Source organism: Myotis myotis, unplaced genomic scaffold, assembly GCF_014108235.1.
Source record: "Myotis myotis isolate mMyoMyo1 unplaced genomic scaffold, mMyoMyo1.p scaffold_m19_p_1, whole genome shotgun sequence".
NCBI lineage: Eukaryota > Metazoa > Chordata > Mammalia > Chiroptera > Vespertilionidae > Myotis > Myotis myotis.
In genome coordinates, this window is record NW_023416313.1 from 180,861,064 (window position 1) to 180,884,028 (window position 22,965).

General features: G+C 35.9%; 1 protein-coding gene and 1 non-coding gene across 37 annotated transcripts in view; one reads left to right on the forward strand and one right to left on the reverse strand.

The window, feature by feature from the left end:
* The window catches only part of DENND4A (DENN domain containing 4A), a 106,724-nt gene that overhangs the window by 18,809 nt on the left and 64,950 nt on the right, over window positions 1-22,965 (reverse strand). For 31 of the 36 annotated variants that reach the window (XM_036305342.1, XM_036305285.1, XM_036305266.1 and 28 more), the window contains 11 exons: window positions 20,833-20,933; window positions 17,679-17,897; window positions 15,839-15,984; window positions 9,221-9,354; window positions 6,103-6,238; window positions 5,341-5,547; window positions 5,124-5,252; window positions 4,724-4,865; window positions 4,197-4,328; window positions 1,442-1,558; window positions 459-590 (listed from right to left, as the gene is read on the reverse strand). In XM_036305342.1, the coding sequence (XP_036161235.1) occupies window positions 459-590; window positions 1,442-1,558; window positions 4,197-4,328; window positions 4,724-4,865; window positions 5,124-5,252; window positions 5,341-5,547; window positions 6,103-6,238; window positions 9,221-9,354; window positions 15,839-15,984; window positions 17,679-17,897; window positions 20,833-20,933 (1,595 nt within the window). The remainder of the gene's footprint in view (window positions 1-458; window positions 591-1,441; window positions 1,559-4,196; window positions 4,329-4,723; window positions 4,866-5,123; window positions 5,253-5,340; window positions 5,548-6,102; window positions 6,239-9,220; window positions 9,355-15,838; window positions 15,985-17,678; window positions 17,898-20,832; window positions 20,934-22,965) is intronic. The other 5 variants (XM_036305320.1, XM_036305302.1, XM_036305310.1 and 2 more) reach the window with 2 other exon arrangements.
* LOC118661197 lies at window positions 6,662-6,768 on the forward strand. The gene has a single exon (XR_004969194.1). It is a non-coding gene; the product is annotated as a U6 spliceosomal RNA (small nuclear RNA).

The following is a 22,965-nucleotide window of genomic DNA, read 5'->3' on the forward strand; positions in this document are numbered from 1 at the left end:
ATATTAATAAATATAAAATAATATATAAAAAGCACTTTAAAAAGAAAAAATATTATGTATTGGTATCTAAACAATTTGAAGGACTATCCTTTTGCCCCTGAAAAACCAGGAACAATGTCTTCATTAAGCTTATAAGCTTAATTTAAAAACTGGCGAGGTATACTGTACTCTCAGACTGATCATCTCAATTGCTCCCACTTCCCCCTTCCCAAAAGTCCCAACAGTCCAAACTCAAAATATAGTATGTAGCTTGTAAGTTTGTCCCTATACTTTCTTATAAAAACTTGAATAAAGTATATTATAAAATACAGAATTCAAGCTACTAAACTATACTATGTGAGGATGCACAAATATATAAAAAATAATCCTGGAGAATGAACACTTAAAAAAATAAATATTTACTAGAAATACAGATACAAGATATACAGCACATAACAGAGGTATACTATTCAACTTACCTGTGCCTTCTGCCGATATTTTATCAGCACTGTTGTTATTTGTACCACTGAGGCGAACTATACTGGAAGAACTTTGATAATTGAGCTTAGGAAGACAATCAGCACTTCCTTTTGCACTCTCACTCTCTGATACTGTAAAGATTAAAATGAAATTGGTAAGATGAAAACTATATGCATCATATAAGGCATAAAAAGAAGTAGCTTTTAGTTCTAAATATTTCTCCTCCAAATGGGTAATAAGAAATTATCAAATACCTCTGTATGAATTTGTCAATCACAAGTAATTACACTGATCTGAGGTCTTAAGGTCTATATCAAATTACTATGTACTGGTTATGAATGAGGTCCATGCATACATTTTATATCACTTCTTTGGTTGTAAAACACTGTTTTCAATGGGAAGAGGCAAGGGTGAGAATATAAGCAACAGACCATTAATAAAAGCATTAAATAAAAATATTGTTAAACCTCAGGAAAGAGCCACTGTTTGGCCCTGGCCATGTGGCTCAGTTGGTGGGAGCATTGTAGACCAAAAGGTTTCAGGTTTCAAACCTGGTCAGGGCACCTACCTAGGTTTCGGGTTTGATTCCCAGTTGGGGCGCATACAGGAGGCAACTGATTGATGTTTCTCTCTCACATCAAAGTTTCTCTCTCTCTCCCTCCTTGTTTTCTAAAATCAATAAAAACATACCCTCAGGTGAGGATTAAAAAGAAAGATTCACTGTCAGAAGAAATAGATTTCTATTACAAGAAGAATAGTATTTACTAGTAATTTGAGAGTGGTTGTGCCACTAAAACTATACACTTCACACATGAAGATTTGTATGTTGGAATATTAAGTGGTAGAGAGAGCTTGTAATGGGAGGAAAGAGGAGTTATAATAGGAAAGTGAAAAATAAAATTAGTACTTTTATACCGAAAGCCAGTTGTATTTATTATTAATATAAGCCCACAATTTTATACAATATCAACTTAATACCTACAGGAACTAGAATCACTCCCTTTCTTATCTTTTTCTTCTTGAATGTCTTCAGTAGATATATCTCCTCTTCTAACTTCATCTTTGGATAATGAATTATATCCAAGATCAGACTGGCCACCTAGGAAAAAAAAATCCATATGGTGTTTATCATAAACTTCTTTACTGAGAAATGGAATTAGGAGCAACGCATTACTATTCCGATTTACTTATAGGAATTTTTCTGGATAACTTTCAATTGGAAGCATTATTTTGTTAGATTCCATCCCCCATCTCTATTAAAGTAAGAAAGGGATAATCTCAAAATAATTTATATTTTGCTCCATGCTGTAGTCAAAAGCATATATATGCACACTACTAGCTGGGTTCCAAAAAACAAAGACAAACCGGACATTCTTTATACAAGTCCATGACCTTTCTAGTAAAAGTCTGAGTTCCAACTAAGCAATGAAGAAAAATCTGCAGGGAATTCATAACAGAGCCTTCACATACAGGAAGCTGAATGTCTAAATACTTTTACCAAAAAAAAAAAAAAAAAAAAAGGGTTTATGTAAGTTTATAAATAGGTAATTACTTTTTCTGAAAATTCAATTGAATACCAAATTGCACTTAAGTACAAATACATGGGAATGAGAAAAAGAACATGTTAAAGTTATTTTTAAGAAATGCAAAAGTTGCATTGATACAAAAAAACTTCTAATACACACAGTTGTTATGATTATATGAGAAACTATATATGGAATGGTTTAAATACTTGTAAAGATCTATCTAAGGAAACTTTACTAATATTACTAGGTATTGAATACAATTGTTATACTTTTGAGTTTGTACTTTTAGTAATCAATTTTTCAGCTCTATTCCCAAAGAAATAAGTTAAAAATGTGAAGATAATCTTGAAATTCATGCTCTTATTAGGTCCTGTACTGTTTTAAGATAGTCTTTTTTTTTTTAAAAGGCCATAGTTAAAAACAAAAAATAGACTCCTTCATTTTTAAGAGATAATGTCTGAGGTTGACTGCAATGGCTAATTACTATAGTCACATTGCATAATTAATAAAACCAGCCCCGTAAAAAACAACTATGAAAATTACATTTCAACACAATTAGCTTATATTTATATTTTTAAAGGCAGGCATAAAAGGAGACGAGCCAAAATGTTACTGTTTGCAGAGATAGTAAAACTTTGTATTTTATGCCTTTATAGTAGCCTTTATATTTTATTAATGGAGTTTTAAATTTAAAATTTCTGTCTATTAAGAGGTACCTCTTATACTTAAAAAGCATATGTACATTTTTAATGTAATAATAAAAAGGACAGAATTATTCAAGTAATTTATTTTTAAAATATTTCAGTTTTAATATTAGAGAAGGCTATGTACAAATCTATTTTAATGAAATTAATGCCACCTTCAGTGCTAGAATGCTAGAAATTTTATATATACTGAAATTATTTATTTGTAACTTTTAATTTTAATACTAGAGGCCCAGTACACAAAATTCCTACACTGGGCTGGAGGGGTGGTCCCTCAGCCTGGCCTGCACGCTCTTGCAGTCCGGGAGCCCCCAGGGGATGTCTGACAGACAGCTCAGGCCTGCTCCTCGTGGGGGAGTGGGCCTAAGCAAGCCAGCATTCAGACATCCTTAGCGCTGCCATGGAGGCAGGAGAGGCTCATGTCACCGCCGCTGCGCTAGGCTTCTGGCACTCCCCCTGTGGGAGTGCACTGACCACCAAGGGGCAGCTCCTGCATTGAGCATCTGCCCCCGGTGGTCAGTGCATGTCATAGTGACCAGTTGTTCACCGTTGGGTCGATTTGCATATTAGCCTTTTATTATACAGGACAGTTTAAGACTCACAAGGAATCCTACCTAATAAAGAGGAAATATGCTAATCAACCATAACAACCTCACAAGATGGTGATGCCCACAGCCACAAGATGGTGGCACCCAGTCCCCTCAGCCCCGCCTCATCCAGCTGGGGTCCCCCAGTCCCCTCAGCCCTGCAGGGAAGGGCAGTTGGGGACGATCATGCCAGCAGGCTAGCAGTTAGGCGTCAATCAGGCCGGCAGGGGAACAGTTAGGGGGCTATCAGGCTGGCAGGCAGAGTGGTTAGGGGCAATTAGGCAGGCGAGTGATTAGGAGCCAGCAGTCCCGGATTGTGAAAGGGATGTCTGACTGCAGGTTTAAGCCTGATCCCTATGGACATCCCCTGCAGTCGGACATCCCCTGAGGGGTCCCAGATTGGAGAGGGTGCAGGCTGGGCTGAGGGACACTCCCCTCCCATGCACGAGTTTCGTGCACCGGGCCTCTAGTTATAAAATAATACAGTACTGAGAAAGTTCCTGTGTACCCTTTACTCAGCTTTCCCAATAATAATATCTCATATGAAACAGTAAATTGATGTTGATATGGTACTATTAACACAGATCAGAGATATAAGTTTCTTTTTTTAAAACTCTAAATTTTCATAATTACAAAGAACTTATCCTATAAAATTGATATGAAGAGATATGTGTGCTATTCAAAGTTAATTGGCTTATCATGGACTAAATACTTGAATAAATTCTTAAACTTTTATTTCTAGTCAAATAAAGAATGAATAAAATTGCATACAGTTATTAAATGCAACATCAAATACCTAATATATAAAATTAAAAAATGAGTTGAATACATCATTGAAAAGTAAAATCCTGAAAAGACCAGAGAGCAAATCTAATTTTTAAAATGTACTTTAATATATGTATACATAAGCACAAACAAACCTGTACTAGATCTATCATCAGTAGCATATACTTTGATTAAACCCGTATTAAAAGGTGCCTGCTCCACAGTGTGTGTCCCATGACCACTATCCATGCTGCCATGACTAACAGCATCCAGGTCACTGCCATCTGCTTAAGAACACAATTTGACAGCATTTTACTACTCAGGGAGATACCAAAAACACACATCAGTTTGTTGCTCAAGCTAATATCTACTAATACTGAATACAAAAAGTGCCATATAATTAGCAAATCCAATTGTAACAAAGAACCCTATTGTGAATCATTAACGAATACTAAACGAGACCACCAACAGTTGATAGTATAAGTTACAAGAAAAAAAGTAAAATTTTGTGTTTTTAAATGTGAAGAATACTCCAATCAGAATTTGCTTAATAGCAATAAAAACTAGACAACATTCAGTAACTTGAAAGTATTTAAAATTTCTAAAAAATGTAAAGTATAACTAGTCAATTAATTTTAAAGAAAAAAATTAAACACATATATACTTAAAAATCTTTAATTACCTGAGAGAGTTGTTTGTGATAAGCGTGCATGTTTCTTTAAAGTTCTTTTGAACTGTGCTACTCCTAAAACAACGTTTCTTAATTTTGTCCAAAGATAATAGCCATTATGACTTCGTGAAGGCCAGGTACTTTCTAAAACAGCCTATTTGTTAAAAAAAATAAAATAATTAGTATAATAATTTTTATAAATGAACACATTGGCTTTAGATTCAAACTAAAGAATATCTAAGTAGATTGTATAACATAAAATAGCACAAAAATTTTTCTTGATTTACAAAATATATTTTAAATACTCTAAAATAAATGTCAAATAAACCCTGCATCAACAACTTCTGCCATTAAATTAAGATTGTATAATCACAAAAGTTATACTCTTTCTCCATGAAATAAAAGTAATTACCTTATTATAATAACCATAAGTAATGGCATTGGGGTCAATACCAGCTTTCCGCATTTCGAAAAGCACTCGAACTGCAAGCACTGGCTGATCATATTGTCCACAGAGCTGCATAAGAATGCGGTAGCACACCTGAAACACAGTAAATTCAAAAGTGTACAGAAACAAAACACCTATGTCCATAAATATAGAAATAAGTCATTTTAAAGATAATTGTTACCTCATCAGGTGGATCCATCTTCTTTGACTGCATTTTTTTAAGCACATCATATGCTGTTTTCAGTGCCCTGACTTTTGAATGACATACTTTCACATAAGCTGGGAGACAAATAAACCATAGTCCGTAACAGTGACGCAGCAGACACCTAGACCACATCTGAGGAATGGAAGAGTACCGTTTGGCAATTTTATGGGCTGATTTAATTTCCTAGGGAAAAATGCAAAGATCTCATTAATTAATTTACACACATGGCATCCTTATTTAACTGTGTGTTGAACAGGTATAAGTCACTTGCTTTTATAATGTTTCCCTAATAAAATCTGCTTGTAATTAATATATATTCAAGCCTCTGCTTGAATTTGTATTATATCATATCTGTAATAATAAAAGCGTAATATGCAAATCAACCGAACGACCGTCCGGCAGTCCTTCCGGATGACCTTCCAGATGAAGCTGGGGCTACAGCCACAGGATGGAGGCAGTCGCCCTGGCTGCGAGGGAGGGATCGAGGCAGCCGCCCCAGCTGCGAAGGCCTACTCTTGCACAAATTTCGTGCATTGGGCCTCTAGTATAAAATAGAGTTCTAGAACTAGTTAATTTTTTGAAGTCCACTTACTCTAAATTATCTTCAGAATGTTTCAGGGAGCTTAATCTAGTCACAGTTACATATGAGGTGGTAAAGTATATTAAGGGAGGATAAGTGTCATATTTACTTTTGTTCTAATATTCGATTACATGAAAAATGCAAAATTTTCAAAGCACCTGTTTTGTTCTTCTGAACATAGGAGAAGGACTACTAGGACTACTTGATTTTGAAGGCAATTTGCTCTTTTGTGTTTGTAGAAATCCATCAGGTCTCTCAAATAAACTGTTCCTAAGAACTGGAAATCCATTATAGCTGTTTTTGAAAAGAAAAAGAAAACTTCAAGCACACATAGATTATATCATACTGGTTACATGCTAAAAAAATGTATGACCAACAATTTATCCTATGTTTCTCCATCAGACTAGAATATATACTCAACAAATATTCATGCTGATGTTGCTTTTCTTATTATAATATTTAGAAATGTAATAGCCAAACATAAACTCAAATATATATTTTGGAGGAAAAAATTTTGCTGAATTGACATTAAACTACAAAGTAACTCAAGTACTTTGGTAGTATTCGTGTAAATATATAGCAAACTTATCAGATAATATGACAGTTGGTAAAGGGCCCACCAAATCAATACTCTTTCAAACAGGACAGTCATTAATATCACTGCTTTGAATTAACTAATTACTGCAGAACCTCCCTCTTAAAAAGATGTAAATAACAGTGCTTGCTTCAGCAGCACTTATACTAAAACTGGAACGATACAGAGAAGATTAGCATGGCCCCTGAGCAAGGATGACATGCAAATTCATGAAGCATTCCATATTTAAAAAAAAAAGATGTAAATAACATATTAGCACACCAGAACAAGCTCTCATATTGTCATGAATTGGTTTATCAGGTTAGCTAGCAGGTTCAGGCCTCATTTACACGAAAGAAAATTGAAGAGGTTGGAGAAGAGGAAGAAAAGATTAGACTAGGTAGCTCTATGAGGAGGTGGGTTTAATTTGGGTGCTAGAGGAACGTGTTTGGGCATTTAAAGGATAGCAGCAGCTAAGAAAAAGACATACTGAAAAGAACAGAAGGAGCCCCTGAACAGCAAACTTAACCTACTTTATAATATTCTTAAAGGCATAAAATAGTTTTAATTAATGACAAAGAAAACAATAATAAAAGATGGCAAACTATATCAATTATATATAAGCAAATTCAGTTGAATAATAAAATATTGGTAAGGACTGAATGTTAAATAGCAATCAAATATCAAAGTTCAGGAAAATCCCGACCCTTAAAAATTCTTTGTATGTACATGGTGTGATAAGACCATTCTGTGTATCCTGTGGAAACTTATTGCCTTATCATTTTATATAGAAAATCTAAGTATATGATCATCTCTTATTAAGAGATCAGACTGTGCTCATTAAAGAAATTTAAATTGTTTCAAATAATGGGGATGACTACACCAAAATTATACTGGGCAATCTCAAGGGGGAAAAATGCCTTAGCTTCTTTAAAAAATGGGAACTTTTTAAGCTAAGTAATTTTCTTATTAAAGGACTAAATCTTAAAGTAAAATTTTAATTAAAAAGTTAAAACCAAACCCCCAAAACCCCCCAAAAGTATTAGTAAACATACCAAAAGGAGTCTTAGAAATATCATGTACAGCCCTGGCTGGTTAGAGTGTCAGCCCTCTCGCACAAAAGGATTTCGGATTCGATTTCAGGTCAAGGGCACGTACTTGGGTTTTGGGTTCGCTCCCTGCCACTGAACAGGGCATGTTTGGAATGCAACTGATTGATGTTTCTCACATTGATGTTTCTCTCTCTCCCTCTCTCTAAAAATCAATAAAAAATGTCCTCAGGTGAGGATAAAAAAAATAAAATAAATAAGTGAGCCTGGCTAGTGTGGCTCAGTGGTTGAAAATGTCAACCTATGAACCCAGAGGTCACAGTTCGATTCCAGGTGAGGCACATGCTGGGTTTCAGGCTTGATTCCCAGTAGGGGGCATGCAGGAGGCAGCCAATCAATTCTCTTTCATCATTGATGTTTCTAACTCTCTCTCCCTCTTCCTTCCTCTCTGAAGTCAATAAAAATATATGTATTTTTTAAAATGATATGAATAACATCATCAATAGATGTAAAGGGCTGGAATCAAGTGAACTATGAATATTTACAAAGATCAGTTACACCACTTTTTCAAATTTAATAATTTGGGTTATAAATAAGGATGTCCTGAAAAATCCTTTTTTAAATAAAAATAACAAACTGTGACTTAATGAATGATAGGTGAGAAATGGTTTTAGAATCTTTAAATAAAGTAAGGAGTGTTATTAGAGAAGAAATAAATAATTTAAAATCTAAAAGGAAATACTATTTTAAGTAAAAATATATACTAGAAACTAACTATCGTATATACCAAATGTATATGTACAAAATATATCTAGATAGATAGATGTATAATAAATCTACCTCTATTAGAACTTTTTTTTAGACTTGAAGACAGGAACTATGTGTCATTCAAGTCTAAAAACCAAGCACTTAGAAGCATCTGGCCAAATTTCCTAAATTAATAACCACCAATTCCAATAGTTCTGAATCTCCTTGACTTAAAATAAAAAAGCATTGCCGAAACCGGTTTGGCTCAATGGATAGAGCGTCGGCCTGCGGACTGAGAGGTCCCAGGTTCGATTCCGGCCAAGGGCATGTACTTGGGTTGCGGGCACATCCCCAGTGGGAGATGTGCAGGAGGCAGCTGATCGATGTTTCTCTCTCATCGATGTTTCTAGCTCTCTATCTCTCTCCCTTCCTCTCTGTAAAAAATCAATAAAATATATGTTTAAAAAAAAAAATAAAAAATAAAAAAGCATGGAATAATTAATAACCTAAAAAAATTACACATTAACCAATGTGTGTGTGTGTGTGTGGGGGGAGGTTGGGAGTGAGGAAACCAGCTTTAGTGAGAAACAAAAATCAACATTTTATAATAAAAATGCTGTATTTTGGTGGGGGTAGAGTCCTAACTGAATGTAATCAACATTTATGAGAACAGATACTTATGCAGATATAGAACTTCCCATTCCCAAGTCTATATTATGCTAAATTATAATTTTTTTCTTTTTAGACCTCAAAACTTAATAATGGATGTGGGATAAGCTTGCTTACCACCTAAAAATTAGGGATCTGTAAAGTTTGGATTTTTGAAAATACCATTCCTTAGAAAGCTACATCACAGATGATGGATTGCTTCTCTCTTTCAATCTCAAACATTCGCCTCTTGAATACCTGTACTGTAAAGGGGGTTCTTCACCATTGGGTAGATGGGGGATCTCAGGTGGTGTTACAAAAACAGTATGTTCACTTTTGAAAGATTCATCCAGTTCTATAAGCCGCATTTCACCACTTTTGTCCATATCCACCTGAAGGAGTTTTAAAAAAGCATATATTAAAAAAACACACCCTACAATGGTTAGCCAAGTGTTCATCTATAGGGGAATGGTTAAATAAATCATGTATACAACTCAGTACTATAGAGCTATTAAAAAAAAAAAGAATGAGCAAGTTGTCTATGTATGACTATAGAAAGATCTCCAAGATAATTAAGTGGAAGTAACAAGCTGCAGAGCATTGTATATAGTGAACTAATTTTTGAGTAAGAAAGAAGGAGTCCTGGCCAGCATTGCTCAATGGTTAGAGTCATAGGTTCGATTCCCTATCAAGGGCATGTACGTGGGTTGCAGGTCTGATTTCCACCCCTGGTTGGGGTGGGTGTGGGAGGCAACAAATCAATCTTACATCAATATTTCTCTTTCTTCTCTCTCTGTCCCTCTGCTTCCTCCTTTCCACTCTAAAAATCAATGGAAAAAAGATCCTCACTCTTTGGGTGAGGATTAAAAAAAAAATAAAAAAGAGGGAAAAACAAGAAAAAAAAACATATAAATAATATACACACACACTAGAGGCCTGGTGTACGGATTCATGCACTGGTGGGGTTACTTGGCCTGGCCTGCAGGGATCGGGCCGAAACCAGCCCAATGCATGGATTTGTCCAGGGCGTGTCTGGCCCGTCTTGCCCAGTCCCGATTAGGGCCGCATTGCCCAGTCCTGATTGGGGTTGGGGATGGACCATGGGAGGGCTCCAGGGCATGTCCGGCCCCTCTTGCCCAGTCCCAATCAGCTGGACCCCAGCAGCAAGCTAACCTTCCATTCGGAGCGTCTGCCCCCTGGTGGTCAGTGAGCATCATAGCGACTGGTCAAATGGTCGAATGAACGGTCAGACACTTAGCATATTAGGCTTTATTATATAGGATTTTTTGTTTGTATGCACATAAAGAAATACTGAAGAATACCAAGAAAAGTAATTATCTATATGGGGGAGGGGAGATGAATGGAGTGAACAAGATGGGACAAGACCCAGATTTCCCAATGTATATGTTTTTATATTATTTTGAATCGTGGGGATGCATTCAAGAAATAATTTTTAAAATGCACACATAGCCCTGGCCAGTCTGGCTCAGTTGATAGGGCACTGTTATTCCATGTACCAAAAGACTGCAGGTTTGATCCCAGGTCAGGGTGAGTGGTTGGGCGCATGTACAGGAGGCAACTGATTGATCTTTCACATCAATATTTCTCTCTCTCTCTCTCTCTCAAATCAGGTGAGAATTTAAAAAAAATACAAATAGGCAGGGTATCAAAAAAATATCTTCAATGTACTCTTTCTCACTAAGCAGCTGGAAGATGTGCTCCACCATAACAAAGAGGTAAACCAAGAAAGAAGCTACTGAAGCCAGAAAGCAACAACTCCAGAGAGAGGTCAATATAATTCCAGGATGATGGTGAAGGAAAATCCAGGATGACAGAGTAAAAAGCAATCAGTTCATATTGGAACAAAAAGATGGAATGCTCCAGCAAAAATTTTAGAACAATAAAATGGATATGTTAGAAAAATTGACAGATTTAAACATTTTCACTTTTGTAGAAGACTTTAGAAATGAATTAACATTAGACACAAAGGAAGGAACATAGTAATTATTAACTTCAGGGAAAACAAAATCCATACATGAAAGGCAATTCAATTATAATGTATATGGCTTAGCTGTGATTATATACAAAGTGGCCAAAAATAATGTTATGACTACACTGGGAGGATTGTGGTGTTGGTGGTAGACATTAATTAGCAGCAATAAAACCATATTATTTGGAAATCTTAAGGTAAATGACTGAAGATATAGCTGAAAGAGAAAGTGGTGGTCTCTGGGGAGCAGAAACTAGGGTAGAAAGGAATGGGACCTAGCCTTATAAAAGTACTAGAGGCCCAATGCATGAAATTCGTGCATGGGTAGGGTCCCTAGGCCTGGCTGGCGATCAGGGCCGATCTGTGGGGCAACTGGCAGGATGATTGGGGGGCCCTCCACTGGCACCTGCCTTGGCTGGCCTGGCACCGCCTGCTCACCGGCCCTGCCCTCCGCTGCCACCCACTTGCCGGCCTACCCCATCACCTTCCCCCCACCCCCGTCACCAGTCACCTTCCTCTGGTTGCCTCCCTCTGTGGGGTGACCAGCAGGGCAACTGGGGGTCCCTGCTGGCACCTGCCTTAGCTGGCCTGGAGCCTGTGGGCTGGGGGCAGCTCCTGTGTTGAGCGTCTGCTCCCTGGTGGTCAGTGCGCATCATAGTGACCGGTCATTCCGCCGTTCGGTTGATTTGCACATTAGGCTTTTATTATATAGGACTGACTTTCTAAACTATGTTATGTTTTACTGTGGTAAAAATGAAAATTTTCTTTTAAGAGATTTGGCAGCAATATTAAGAATGCTTAGCCCTGGCTGGTGTGACTCAGTTGGTTGGGCGTCATCCCCTGCACAGAAAGGTTGCTGGCTCAATTCCTGGTCAGGGCACATGCCTGGCTTGTGGGGCTCAATCCCCAATAAGGGGCATGCAGGAGGCAGTCGATCTACATAGATATTTCTCTCTTTCTGTCCTTCTCCCTTCCTCTCTCTGTAAAATATCAATGAAAATGTTTTTGAAATATGCTTATAAGATCTGGTTATGTAAAAAATTAGGAAACCATGTTATAATTATGTAAAAACACTGACAGTAAGTGTAAAATGGATATTAGTTAGGGTACTGGGCTTACAAAGTTTTTCTCCCTTTTATTTTCCACAAAATTTAATAAAAGTGTTAAAAAGTTAAACTTTCAATAAAAACAGAGAACATTATAGCAAGCCTAAAAATATAAAAACCACATTAGGAACATGTCAGGGATAACTCATAGTGGTAACCTGTCAATGATAAATTATATCAAATGAATAACAAATGAAAAGCTCTATTTACATACATTTTTTTTATTCAGAGGGAGTGGGTTTAATCAAATTATAAGGGAAGCAATGATAATGAAATAGAAAAGATGGACTAGAACAAAAAGGTTTAAACAGATACCCAAGGTAATTGGAAAGGAAGCTGAAAACTACTCCTATCCATGATGGAACATTATAAGAGAAGTGCCTGTCAATGAGCACCAGGTGTTTTAAAAATTTTATTTACTTATTTAACAGCTTCTCCCTCTCCAGATCAGGGCCTACTTCTTACTCTCCAGCCACTTTGCATAAAAAACACCTGTGGACAAGGAAAACTGCTCTAATTCTCAGTACGTACTATAAAGACTATTAAAACAAGTTCTTGGTACAATGCTGTAATGAAGACAAAATTGTCAAGGAGCTATGACATTGCTTCTCAAAATAAGCAAGGTTTCAAAGCTCTATATAGGCAGAGGTCAACTTACAAAAAGGCACGGTTCTAAAAGTTCATTTGTAAGTAAGTTATTCAAAATATAGAAAATAAATCTCCCCTCCCCCCAAAAAAATCCTTCCTGAGAAATATTCTACATTTGGAGTCATGATTGCATGGAAATCTATATTTGCCAAAACTTATCAAACTCTAAATTTCAAAGGCATATATATATATGTATATATATATATATATATATATATATATATATATATATGCCTAAACAACCATTATGACTGAACAACTAGAACGACCGGTCAACCAGTCACTATGATGCACACTGACCACCAGGGGGCAGGTGCTAAATGCAGGAGCTGCCCCCTGGTGGTCATGCGCTCCCACAGCCAACCTCCTGTGGCCCCACCCCCCGGCCGACTTGCCAATCTCCCATGACCCCTCCCCCTGACTGGCCAACCTCCCACAACCCCTCTCCCTGGCTAGCCACCCCCACCCCACCCCCCATAGGCCTCGATCACAGGCCAGGCCAAGGAACCCCACACATGCATGAATTTGTGCACCAGGCCTCTAGTGTTGATATATTATATCTAAGAATTTTGATTTTTTAAAAACTGCCCTAAAAGGCAGTTAGAGTACCATCCCATCAAAAATAAAAATTTAATACATATTTCTAGCACAACACTGTAGCACCATTTGAACTACAGCTAATCACCCTTTATTTCAGTGTTTTTATGGTAAAATGAATTGAGTTCTAAGCAGATAATGGCATATGTCCATGGTTTTCCTATTTCAAAGCATTTCAAGGACTTCAAGACCTTAGCCTTTTAACTCTCTATCAACACCAGAAAGTACTTCTCTACATCAACCATCCCTCAAGTTTTATAAAGTTAAGGAAAGGGTATATATATGCCTACACAAGGCTCCAAACTTGTTACTGCTCTCCATATGTTATTCAAAAGCTGAACATTGTCACGAGATGATAAAATGAGATGAGCTGGTTTTACTAACCTAATAAACTCGAATAAAAGCCAGCAAGATTAGTGGAATCTAATGAACAAAATAAACTAGCAAACAGAATAGAAACAGATTCATAGATACAGAAAACAGACTGTCAGCTGTCAGAGGGGAGGGGGATTGGGGGGCTGTGTGAAAAAGGAGGACTTAAGCAAAAAAACCCACACACCAAAAATCAGACACAGACAACAGTATGGTGATTGCCAGAGGGAAAGGGGGATGTGGGAGGAGGAAGACAGCATTGGGGGATAAACGGTGATGGAGATTTTCTTTGGGTGCTAAGCGCATGATGCGGTATTGTAGATGATGTTTTATAGAACTGTACACTTGAAACCTGTATGGTTTTATTAATCAATGTCACCCTAATAAATTCAATAAAAAATAGTCACAATGCCTTCTACTTTTTAGTTCATACAATACTACTCTGAACACTGTGAGACATGCAGTTATAATAATTTCTCCTCACAATATTAAAAAAAACACACAGATAAGAAAACAACACAGAAACACTAAAGGACTTGACTAAAGTGCAAGTGTAATAGCTGGGGTGAAAGTTCTCCTGATTCCCAATGCAGTGTTTATCCCATTACACCCTTCACAGTGAGTATAAGTTCTCATTTTTATAGGACACATTTGGTACTTAATTCATAAATGACATTTTCATGTTAAACTCAGAACTAAGCCAACTTCTGAATATTTTGGCTGTTGTGCCCCCCCACCCAAATCACTGATTTTCTTTCACAGTCACATAAATTGGAAAGTGATGGACTTCTTTAAATTACCTTATCAGTATAAATTGTTGAAAAAAATAATTTCTTTTTTCTACTGTCACGGGCATAAAACCATGAATACACACACACACACACACACACACACACACACACACACACATATAAAAGGCTAAGCGACCGGACAACTGACAGGTAGGTATGATGCACTCTGACCACCAGGGGGCAGATGCTCAATGCAGGAACTGCCTAGTGACGGCAACTTTGCAGAGTGCCGTCTGGCACTCCAGGACCCCTGGCGGATGTTGGACTGCCCATTTTGGCCCGACCCTGCAGGCCAGGCCGAGGGACCCCATCTGCTGGAGGGACCCCACCTGCTGGAGGGACCCCACTCACTCTGCAGACACCCTTTGAGCCATGGCACCTCCCAGGTGCGGCTGTCTGGGGAGGGACCATGGGAGGTTGGCTCCAGGGTGTGTCTGGCTCAACTCGCCCAGTCCTGCCCCACAGGCCACCTTCTAATTAATTTCCTTTCAATGTGCACAAATCTGTGCACTGGGCCTTTAAAAAAAAATATATACACACACACACACACACACAAATTTATAGAAAAGTTTCAAGTACACTAACTTTTCAAATACAAATAGCTTTTTTCCTCTTAATATTTTGAGAGAAAGTTGCTGACCTGATGACCCATCACGTCTGAATACTTCAGTGTGTACTTCCTACAAAAAAGGACATTCTCCTATATAACTACAATACATGAATCTGGAAATTAACATTTATACTGTCTAATACTCAAACTACATTTGAATTTTGTTGATTAGCTTAATAATGTTATATCAGAAGCATCCAGTTCTAGCCCTGGCTAGTGTTTCTCAGTGGTTAGAGTGGTTGGCCTGAGCACCAAAGGGTCACAGGTTCAATTCCGGTCAAGGGCACTTGCAGGAGTGATGATGGCCCTAGTTGGGGTGCATGTGGAAGGCAACCTATTGATATGCCTCTCTCACATTGATGTTTTCCTCTCTCTCCTGTACCCTCTTTCTCTTCTACTTTCTCTCTAAAAATCAATGGAAAAAATATCCTCGGATGAGAATTAACAACAACAAAATGCTCAAGTTAGAGGTCCACAGGCTTGAACAAAAGTTCTATTGTCCGTAAGTGGGCAGGCAGCGATACAGACCTGACTGCTAAAATAAAACTCACGATTTAGTAAAATACTGCAGGAAATTTCCAAGAGGTTGTTGTGTTCTATAATATCTGGTAGGCCACCAAAGCTTTCAGAATAAAGGGTCAATGATGGGATGAAATTAATTTAGATTTTGTTAAAAGCTAGGAAAACTTATAAATAGAAACCATAATTTATAACAATTATAACAGTCACACAAAATAAGTAGAGCACTGCAGACAAACTTACTTTATCTACACAGTCATCAAAGAATGCCAGGCTTGCATCTTTATCACTGACAAAAGAACATTCCTCAATGAAGCGAATAAACATTTGTGTTTTGGTCATCATGTTATAGAATTTTTGATGTGATCGGTCTCGACTTCTTAAGAAAGCTGTTCAACATAAATTTACAATGTCAGAATATCATTTGTAGATTCATAGGATTTTTAAGCTAGAAGGAACTTGATCAACCATGTCATCTGTACCCACCATTTTGCAGAAAAAGAAACTAAGATCCTGAAAGTAGAAGTGATCTGACAAAGATAGCAACAGGAAAGAAACTTGAATCAAGATCTTTCAAATCCTCAACCAAAATTGTCTCTGTTGTCCCCTCACTACCTTGAAGATTACACATAAACCAGTAAATGTGAAAGCATCTTAAAATTGCAATTTACTCCCTTCTTTATGTGTTGCATGATATGTGCATGTGGCTCATGCTCTCTCCATATACATAGTTTTTTAAAAGCAGCAGTTACATCACCTCTAGTATTCATTTATGCTTGTGTCAATACTTACTGTAACAGAGTAAAAGTTTATTTCCTGATTTCACACTCCATCTCATTCACTCAATTACACAACACGGGTTTTCTTTTGGGCCCATGAACTCAAACTATTTCCAATCTCAGGGACTTTGCATTAACTGTTCTCTCTGCCTAAAACACTCTTCTATTTTCCCTTTGCCTAATTTCTAGTCCTCCTTTTAAACATGGCTCATGTGTGAATTCCTCACAAGGGCCTTCTCTGACCTGAAGTTGTGAATTGAAGTGTTCAATCATATTATTTTCAAACTAGAGGCCCGATGCACGAAATTCGTACAAGGGGCTCGGCCCTCACAGCCCTGGTGGCTTGCCTTGGCCCTCGCAGCCCCGGCTTCATCCGAAAGGTCATCTGGAAGTTCATTTGGCTGTCCTAGAAGGTCGTTTAGCATATTATGCCTTTATTATTATAGATTATTTTTTTCACTATAAGCTCTATTGAAGAACTGACCATGTTTCTCTTTTCTTTTCCTTTTATGTGTGTGACCCTGTATCTTTTGCATACCACTATATACCCAAAGCCTATCATTTGGAGGCACTCAATATACACTGAGCGGCCAGATTATTATGACCGGCCAGATTATTATGATCACCCCATCAGTACAATGAAGTGAATTAGTTATGCAAATAATAATAATAAAACCTTGAGAATATTTGCTTAGGAAGTTTTCAATATTCAGTGTTTTTGGAAGTGTCAATGAAGTACTGATGGGGTGGTCATAATAATCTGGCCAGTCATAATAATCTGGCCACTCAGTGTATGTTTATTAAATAAACTTATCTTTTAAATGTTAAATACCACAGAAGAAAGTAATACACATTATACAAATACAAATGCATTCCAGGGTTTCCCAACTTTTTTTTTTACTTTGTGGCATGAACAGAAAATAATATTTGTAAAGCATATTGAAGCTGCTCAAGCCTAGAGGTGATCATCACAGGCTACTCAGCATGCCCAACATTGTCTGGCTCCCCTGAAAGCTAAAAGCATCAACATCAACACAACTGTGACACAAGTGCAATAGTATATGTTTAGAAATTTCTGTACTTTTCAAATAGTTCTTCATGCATAATTTGCCAATGGTATTATATTGAATATTCCTGAAAAATAATTGGTCCTATGGAAATGGATTACCAACAGAGTTGCTCTTCACATATTCTCAAAATAGTTATATATTTTGATAAACAGGAGCTATTAACCCAGAAAGCAAATAAATCACACGAGGTTAAGCTCAATAATATGACAACTGTAAAACTATGCAATCACTCACCTTGTAGGGCAAAAAGAGAGCTTGCATCTGTGGCTGTCTCAGATGGGGCTTGTGTTATTGGTGTTAAGTATGATCTATAACCTTTTAAAATAGAGGCCATGAAACACAAAAATGCCTCTTGGATTTCCAAATCAATCATATGTAACCTCTTTCCAGAATTAAAATCATAGTCATTCATTGCTAAGTCCATTAGTCCATCATCTCTTGGTCTCTGCTGCACTGTGAAGAAATAGTTTCAGTGTTTCTCCAAATAGTCAAAACGAATGTTAATAGTTGTATTATTGTCAATATAAATTTGTTCCATATGTATGCCAAGTCATTATGCTATACACCTTAAACTTACATAGATCTGTATGTCAATTATATCTCAATAAAATTGAAAGAAAAAAACATTTGTTGTGTTTTCAAAAGGGCTCAAGCTAACTCAACCTTTGTTTATATATAACTTCATAATATGTAAATCCTAGAAAAGCTTGCCACATAATTTTTTTAGGCTGTGCTGAGTACATTTTATCCAAATTAAACACAAAATAGCTGGCCGGTGTGACTTAGTGGTTGAATGTCAACCTATGAACCAGGAGGTGACTGTTTGATTTCCGGTCAGGGCACATGCTTAGGTTGTAGGCTTGATCTCTAGTAGGGGGCGTGTAGGAGGCAGCTAATCAATGATTCTCTCTCATCATTGATATTTCTATCTCCCTCTCCCTTCATCTCTGGAATCAATTAAATATAGATATAGATATAGGTATAGATATATATTTAAAAATTGAACACAAAATAATCCCTTTTTATCTGACTACCACCAGAAAAAATGTTCACGTTATAAAATAACTATATGTAGGTTAATAAATGAAGATCATAACAACCATAGCAACGGGACATGGGGTTAAATGCAATAGTCCTTCCTTTCCTCTTTTGTTTCTTTTAAATATAAGTATGTATAGGAGGCACATTCTGGGATTAAAATGTGAAAATCAGCTCTTACTCTTTCTGAACAATTCAATGCTAAAGCCATTAGGTAGTAAAAGAATAACTTTAAAGGAGAGAAGAAGCTTGGTAGACACCACATAATCAAGTGATCAAAGGGAACATATTAATCAATAATGGGACAAATTGATATAGTGCTCAATCTGATAAGGATACTATGCAAGGAACTCAGTGTCACTTCTGCAATATTTCTGTCAAAGTTGCATGATCTGTATTTATCATGAGGACATTCAGACAAACCCATATCATGGACCATTCTACAATAGTAAGTATAATCTTCAAAAGTGTCAAGAAAATGAAGAAAAAATTGATGAACTGCTTAGAGAAAAGGATACAAAAGAGACCTGAGACTAAATACAACATCTGATACGCAAATGGGTTCTTTTGCTATAAAGAACATTGCATATTATGATAACTAGCAAAACTCAAATCAGGTCTGAGGATAAGGATGGCAGTAACTTTGAATGTTAATTTCCTGATTTTCATGGTTATATGGTTGTATTGTAGTGCTATAGAAGAATGTACTTGTTGGTAGGAATACATTCCATTTGGAGGTGATGGGACATCTATTCTCCAAGGGTCAGGAGAAAAAAGTTTGTGATTGCTTAAAACTTTAAAAACTTTTTAAAATATGAGGAATAAATCATCTTAGCAAGTTTTTTCAAGTTCTTATTGTCTAAAAATGTAAAAGTATTAGAAAGAATGTAGGCATTGGAACAGAAGGTTTTAATCATTAGCTTCAACTGAATGATTCCTAAGAACGTACTTTTTACCTTTCAACCTTATTATCCTCACCTCATAGTTGCAAAGATAAAAGAATGTATGTGGAAGTACTCTGAAGCTAGAAAATGTTATACAATCCTGAACTGTCAGTATTGTTTAAAAGTCTGTAGTTTTAAGCTTAAAATTCTGTCCTTCAATAGAGCTAAATGAACTATTTCATTGATTTTAACAATATTTAAATATTGCTAAATATTCACTGCTGGATTTCTCAGTTATTCAAAGGAAGTACATTACTTTTAGAAAGCAATTAACTAGGTAATTTAAATAAAATTCCATACACAATTTACTTGTTCCATAAGATAAAATTTTATTCATTTGATGTTATTTTTTAAATATCCCAATATTTATGAATCACATCCAAAATATCTACTTATTGTGAGGTTTACTTTGTAAACATTGTCTTTCGCCCTAGCTGGTTTGGCTCAGGGGATAGAGCATTGGCCTGCAGACTGAAGGGTCCCAGGTTCAATTCCTGTCAAGGGCACATGCCTAGGTTGTAGGCTTGGTCCCCAGCAGGAGGCATGCAGGAGGCAGCCGATCAATGATTCTCTCATCATTGATGTTTCTATATCTCTCTCCCTCTCCCTTCCACTTTGAAATCAATAAAAATATACTTTAAAAACAAAACAAAACATTGTTTTTCATGTCCTCTTCCAAGTATACTACAGGATATAAACCATTTCCTATGCTTATATTTCACCTACTACATAAATGAGAACCTCAAATATCGCTACACAATTACTGACCATTTTTCATACAGTAAGTATTAAATTAAGGGCCCTGAATAGACTGTTGTTATAAAATACTAAGAGGATTAGATAAATGAAGATTTCATTCTTCTTAGTAATTCTGGATCACTGTCAAGATATTCTTACATAGCTTTTTACTGAAATATTCCATAGTCAAATCAATTTTCATTTTGATTAATTTCCTAATGCTTGCAGCAAGTTTCTATTTTCAAATCATTTGAAGAAAGCACAATAGGTGAAAAACATAAGACCTAGCTCTCACCCTATTGGAAATTAGCATTTTCTAATGTAACTGAAACCACTTAATATATTCAAAACTAACTTTCTATTCCATGTATGAAGAAAATATACAAGTGGAAATGCTTATTTTTTCCATGGTGTTTCAGTCACAGTAAAATTAAAGAAAACAACCAGTTTAACCTCTTTTTGAATTTTATTATTCTAAAATGGTTCTATAAAAATGTGATATCAAAAATAAATCTCCCATTTAGCTTCTAACAAATTTTGCCTATATGCTCATTTGCCTTTAAGAGTGTAAAAATACTTTCCTTTAGATAAAATTTTTATAAGTACAGCAAAGTAACTGGAGTTCTTTTCTCAGATTAAATTACTTCTTTTAATTGTTAGACACTTACATTTTGCCAATTGCTGGTACAAATTATTCAGTGTGTTCATCAGATTTTTACATGGCTTCTTTGGAAGTATCTTCCAGGCTACATTTTTCTTGTCACCAGTTCTGAGATTAAATGGCAAAAATAATACATTTGTTAGATGAACCTTTTTTTGAGGAAAAGGGGAAATACATACTTAATTATGTTAAAAAGGAAAAAGAGAAAACATGTTGAACAAAAAAGAAAACACTAACAAAATATTCTAGTGAACAGGAGAAAAATATTACTGGGGTAAATTGGAATGTTAATATTAAAAAGTAATTTATATGAGGGTGAAACCTTGCATTAAATATAGCTCAAATATTTGTAATTATATTGGTATTGAGTACATTGCATGTGCATTGGAATCATGCCAATCACTACCAAATTTAACGTGGTGGTCATTACTCTTAAACTCCATTTAAGAGTCTTTAGACACCTAAATACTGAGAAAATCCTACTATGTGAATTTTGTTGTTGTTGTTATAGATTAGAAAACTTTCAATGAGCTTATTAAAATACTTTGTCATATTTAAATACTGTTTCTTAATTTCCCAAAAGAAAAATTATTTTTGTTTCCTTTAGAAAAGAAATAATCTATAATATTAACTTAATTAAATAAACTAGAACATTCCAAAATACTTTTAAACTATAAAAGAGGATATGTGTCTGGAAGTGGTATCTTTAGAAAAAACAAAACAAAAAAAACCCCTGAAAGTGGTATCTTTGTTTCTAAGACAAACTTCTATAATCTTCTTTAGTACCACTATGACAATACAGTTGTTGCTCTTTAAACTACATATGGGGTAGGAGTAAAACAACAGCATGGTGATAAAACACCATGAAGGTTTTGGACTTAACTATAACTTTGTTTATTCCATTCTTTATTAAATATTTTTTATTTCAATAGCAATGAATACTCATTTTAGAAAACTTGAAAAATGTACAGAAAAAGGAGAAGAAAAGTACATCACTATGTTTTAACCACCAAAGACAACGATATAGCACAGGTGTGCAGTGAAACTTGCTGAACTTTTTTTTTTTCAATGTTCCCTAAACTTCCCACAGAACAAAAGGACAAATATCACTTTGAAAACTAAACGAAGAAAAAAGAGTGGATGGGAAAGCTTAAGCAGACGAAGAACAACTAACTGACTTGGAATCTATCCTATATTTCTGCAAATGGGAATAAAAATATAGATAGGGCAAGGTCAAATTGCAGGTGTCCTGCTGTGAAGATTTCATTTCATTTATAATGTGACCAAGAGCATAAAATCCTACATTACAGTGAGAACACAACGTAGTAACACTATTTACATTATTTTCTTGATAAAACTTTGCAACACAGTATTCTCACTGTGTCTTATCATTCACTGTATGCATGCCTGCCTTAGACTAGATTATGAGCAACTTAAGAAAAGGGAGTGTACTTGGTTTACCTTTTTATTCCCAATGCCTAGCAAAAAAGGTATTCAAGATGTAGCATAAATGAATGAAAAATATGTTATTTCATTACATCTAATTATTTACATCAAAAAATAATTTTCTTCTCTAACTCTTGATATCTTCACTTTAAAACTTGGCTGAGTAGGACAGGTTAATTTAGTATCTGAAATTGGATCTATGATAGCCTTCTGCATTTGCATTCATAGTAACCTCATTTACAAGGTAACTATTACATAAATAGTTAGCCAATAATTAGTGATAAGATGTATTAGTTTGGAGTCAGACAGTGATGGTTTCAAAAATGCAGCTCTGGCAGTATAAGTTATGTGCCTTTTGATAAATTACTTAAAAATCTAAGCTTCGGTTTTCTTCTGTCACAGGGTTAATAAAAACTACCTCACAAAATAAAGAGAATAATATGAGACAACTAAGGCTATGCATACAGCTTTATGACTAGCACATATAAGATTCTAATTTCCCTTTCTTCAGAAATTTCTTGACATTAATAATATACTCTGTATTATATGTACCTAAGAGTCAGAGAGGGAAAAGGAAACCAAAAATTCCATACTCAGAATTTGTTTTTCTTTCAAATTTCAGGTTGAGGCTTCAGAAATTCTGGATGAAGGAAGGTAAAAAACTGTTAGCTTACTAGTTTAGTCCCCCCTTAGG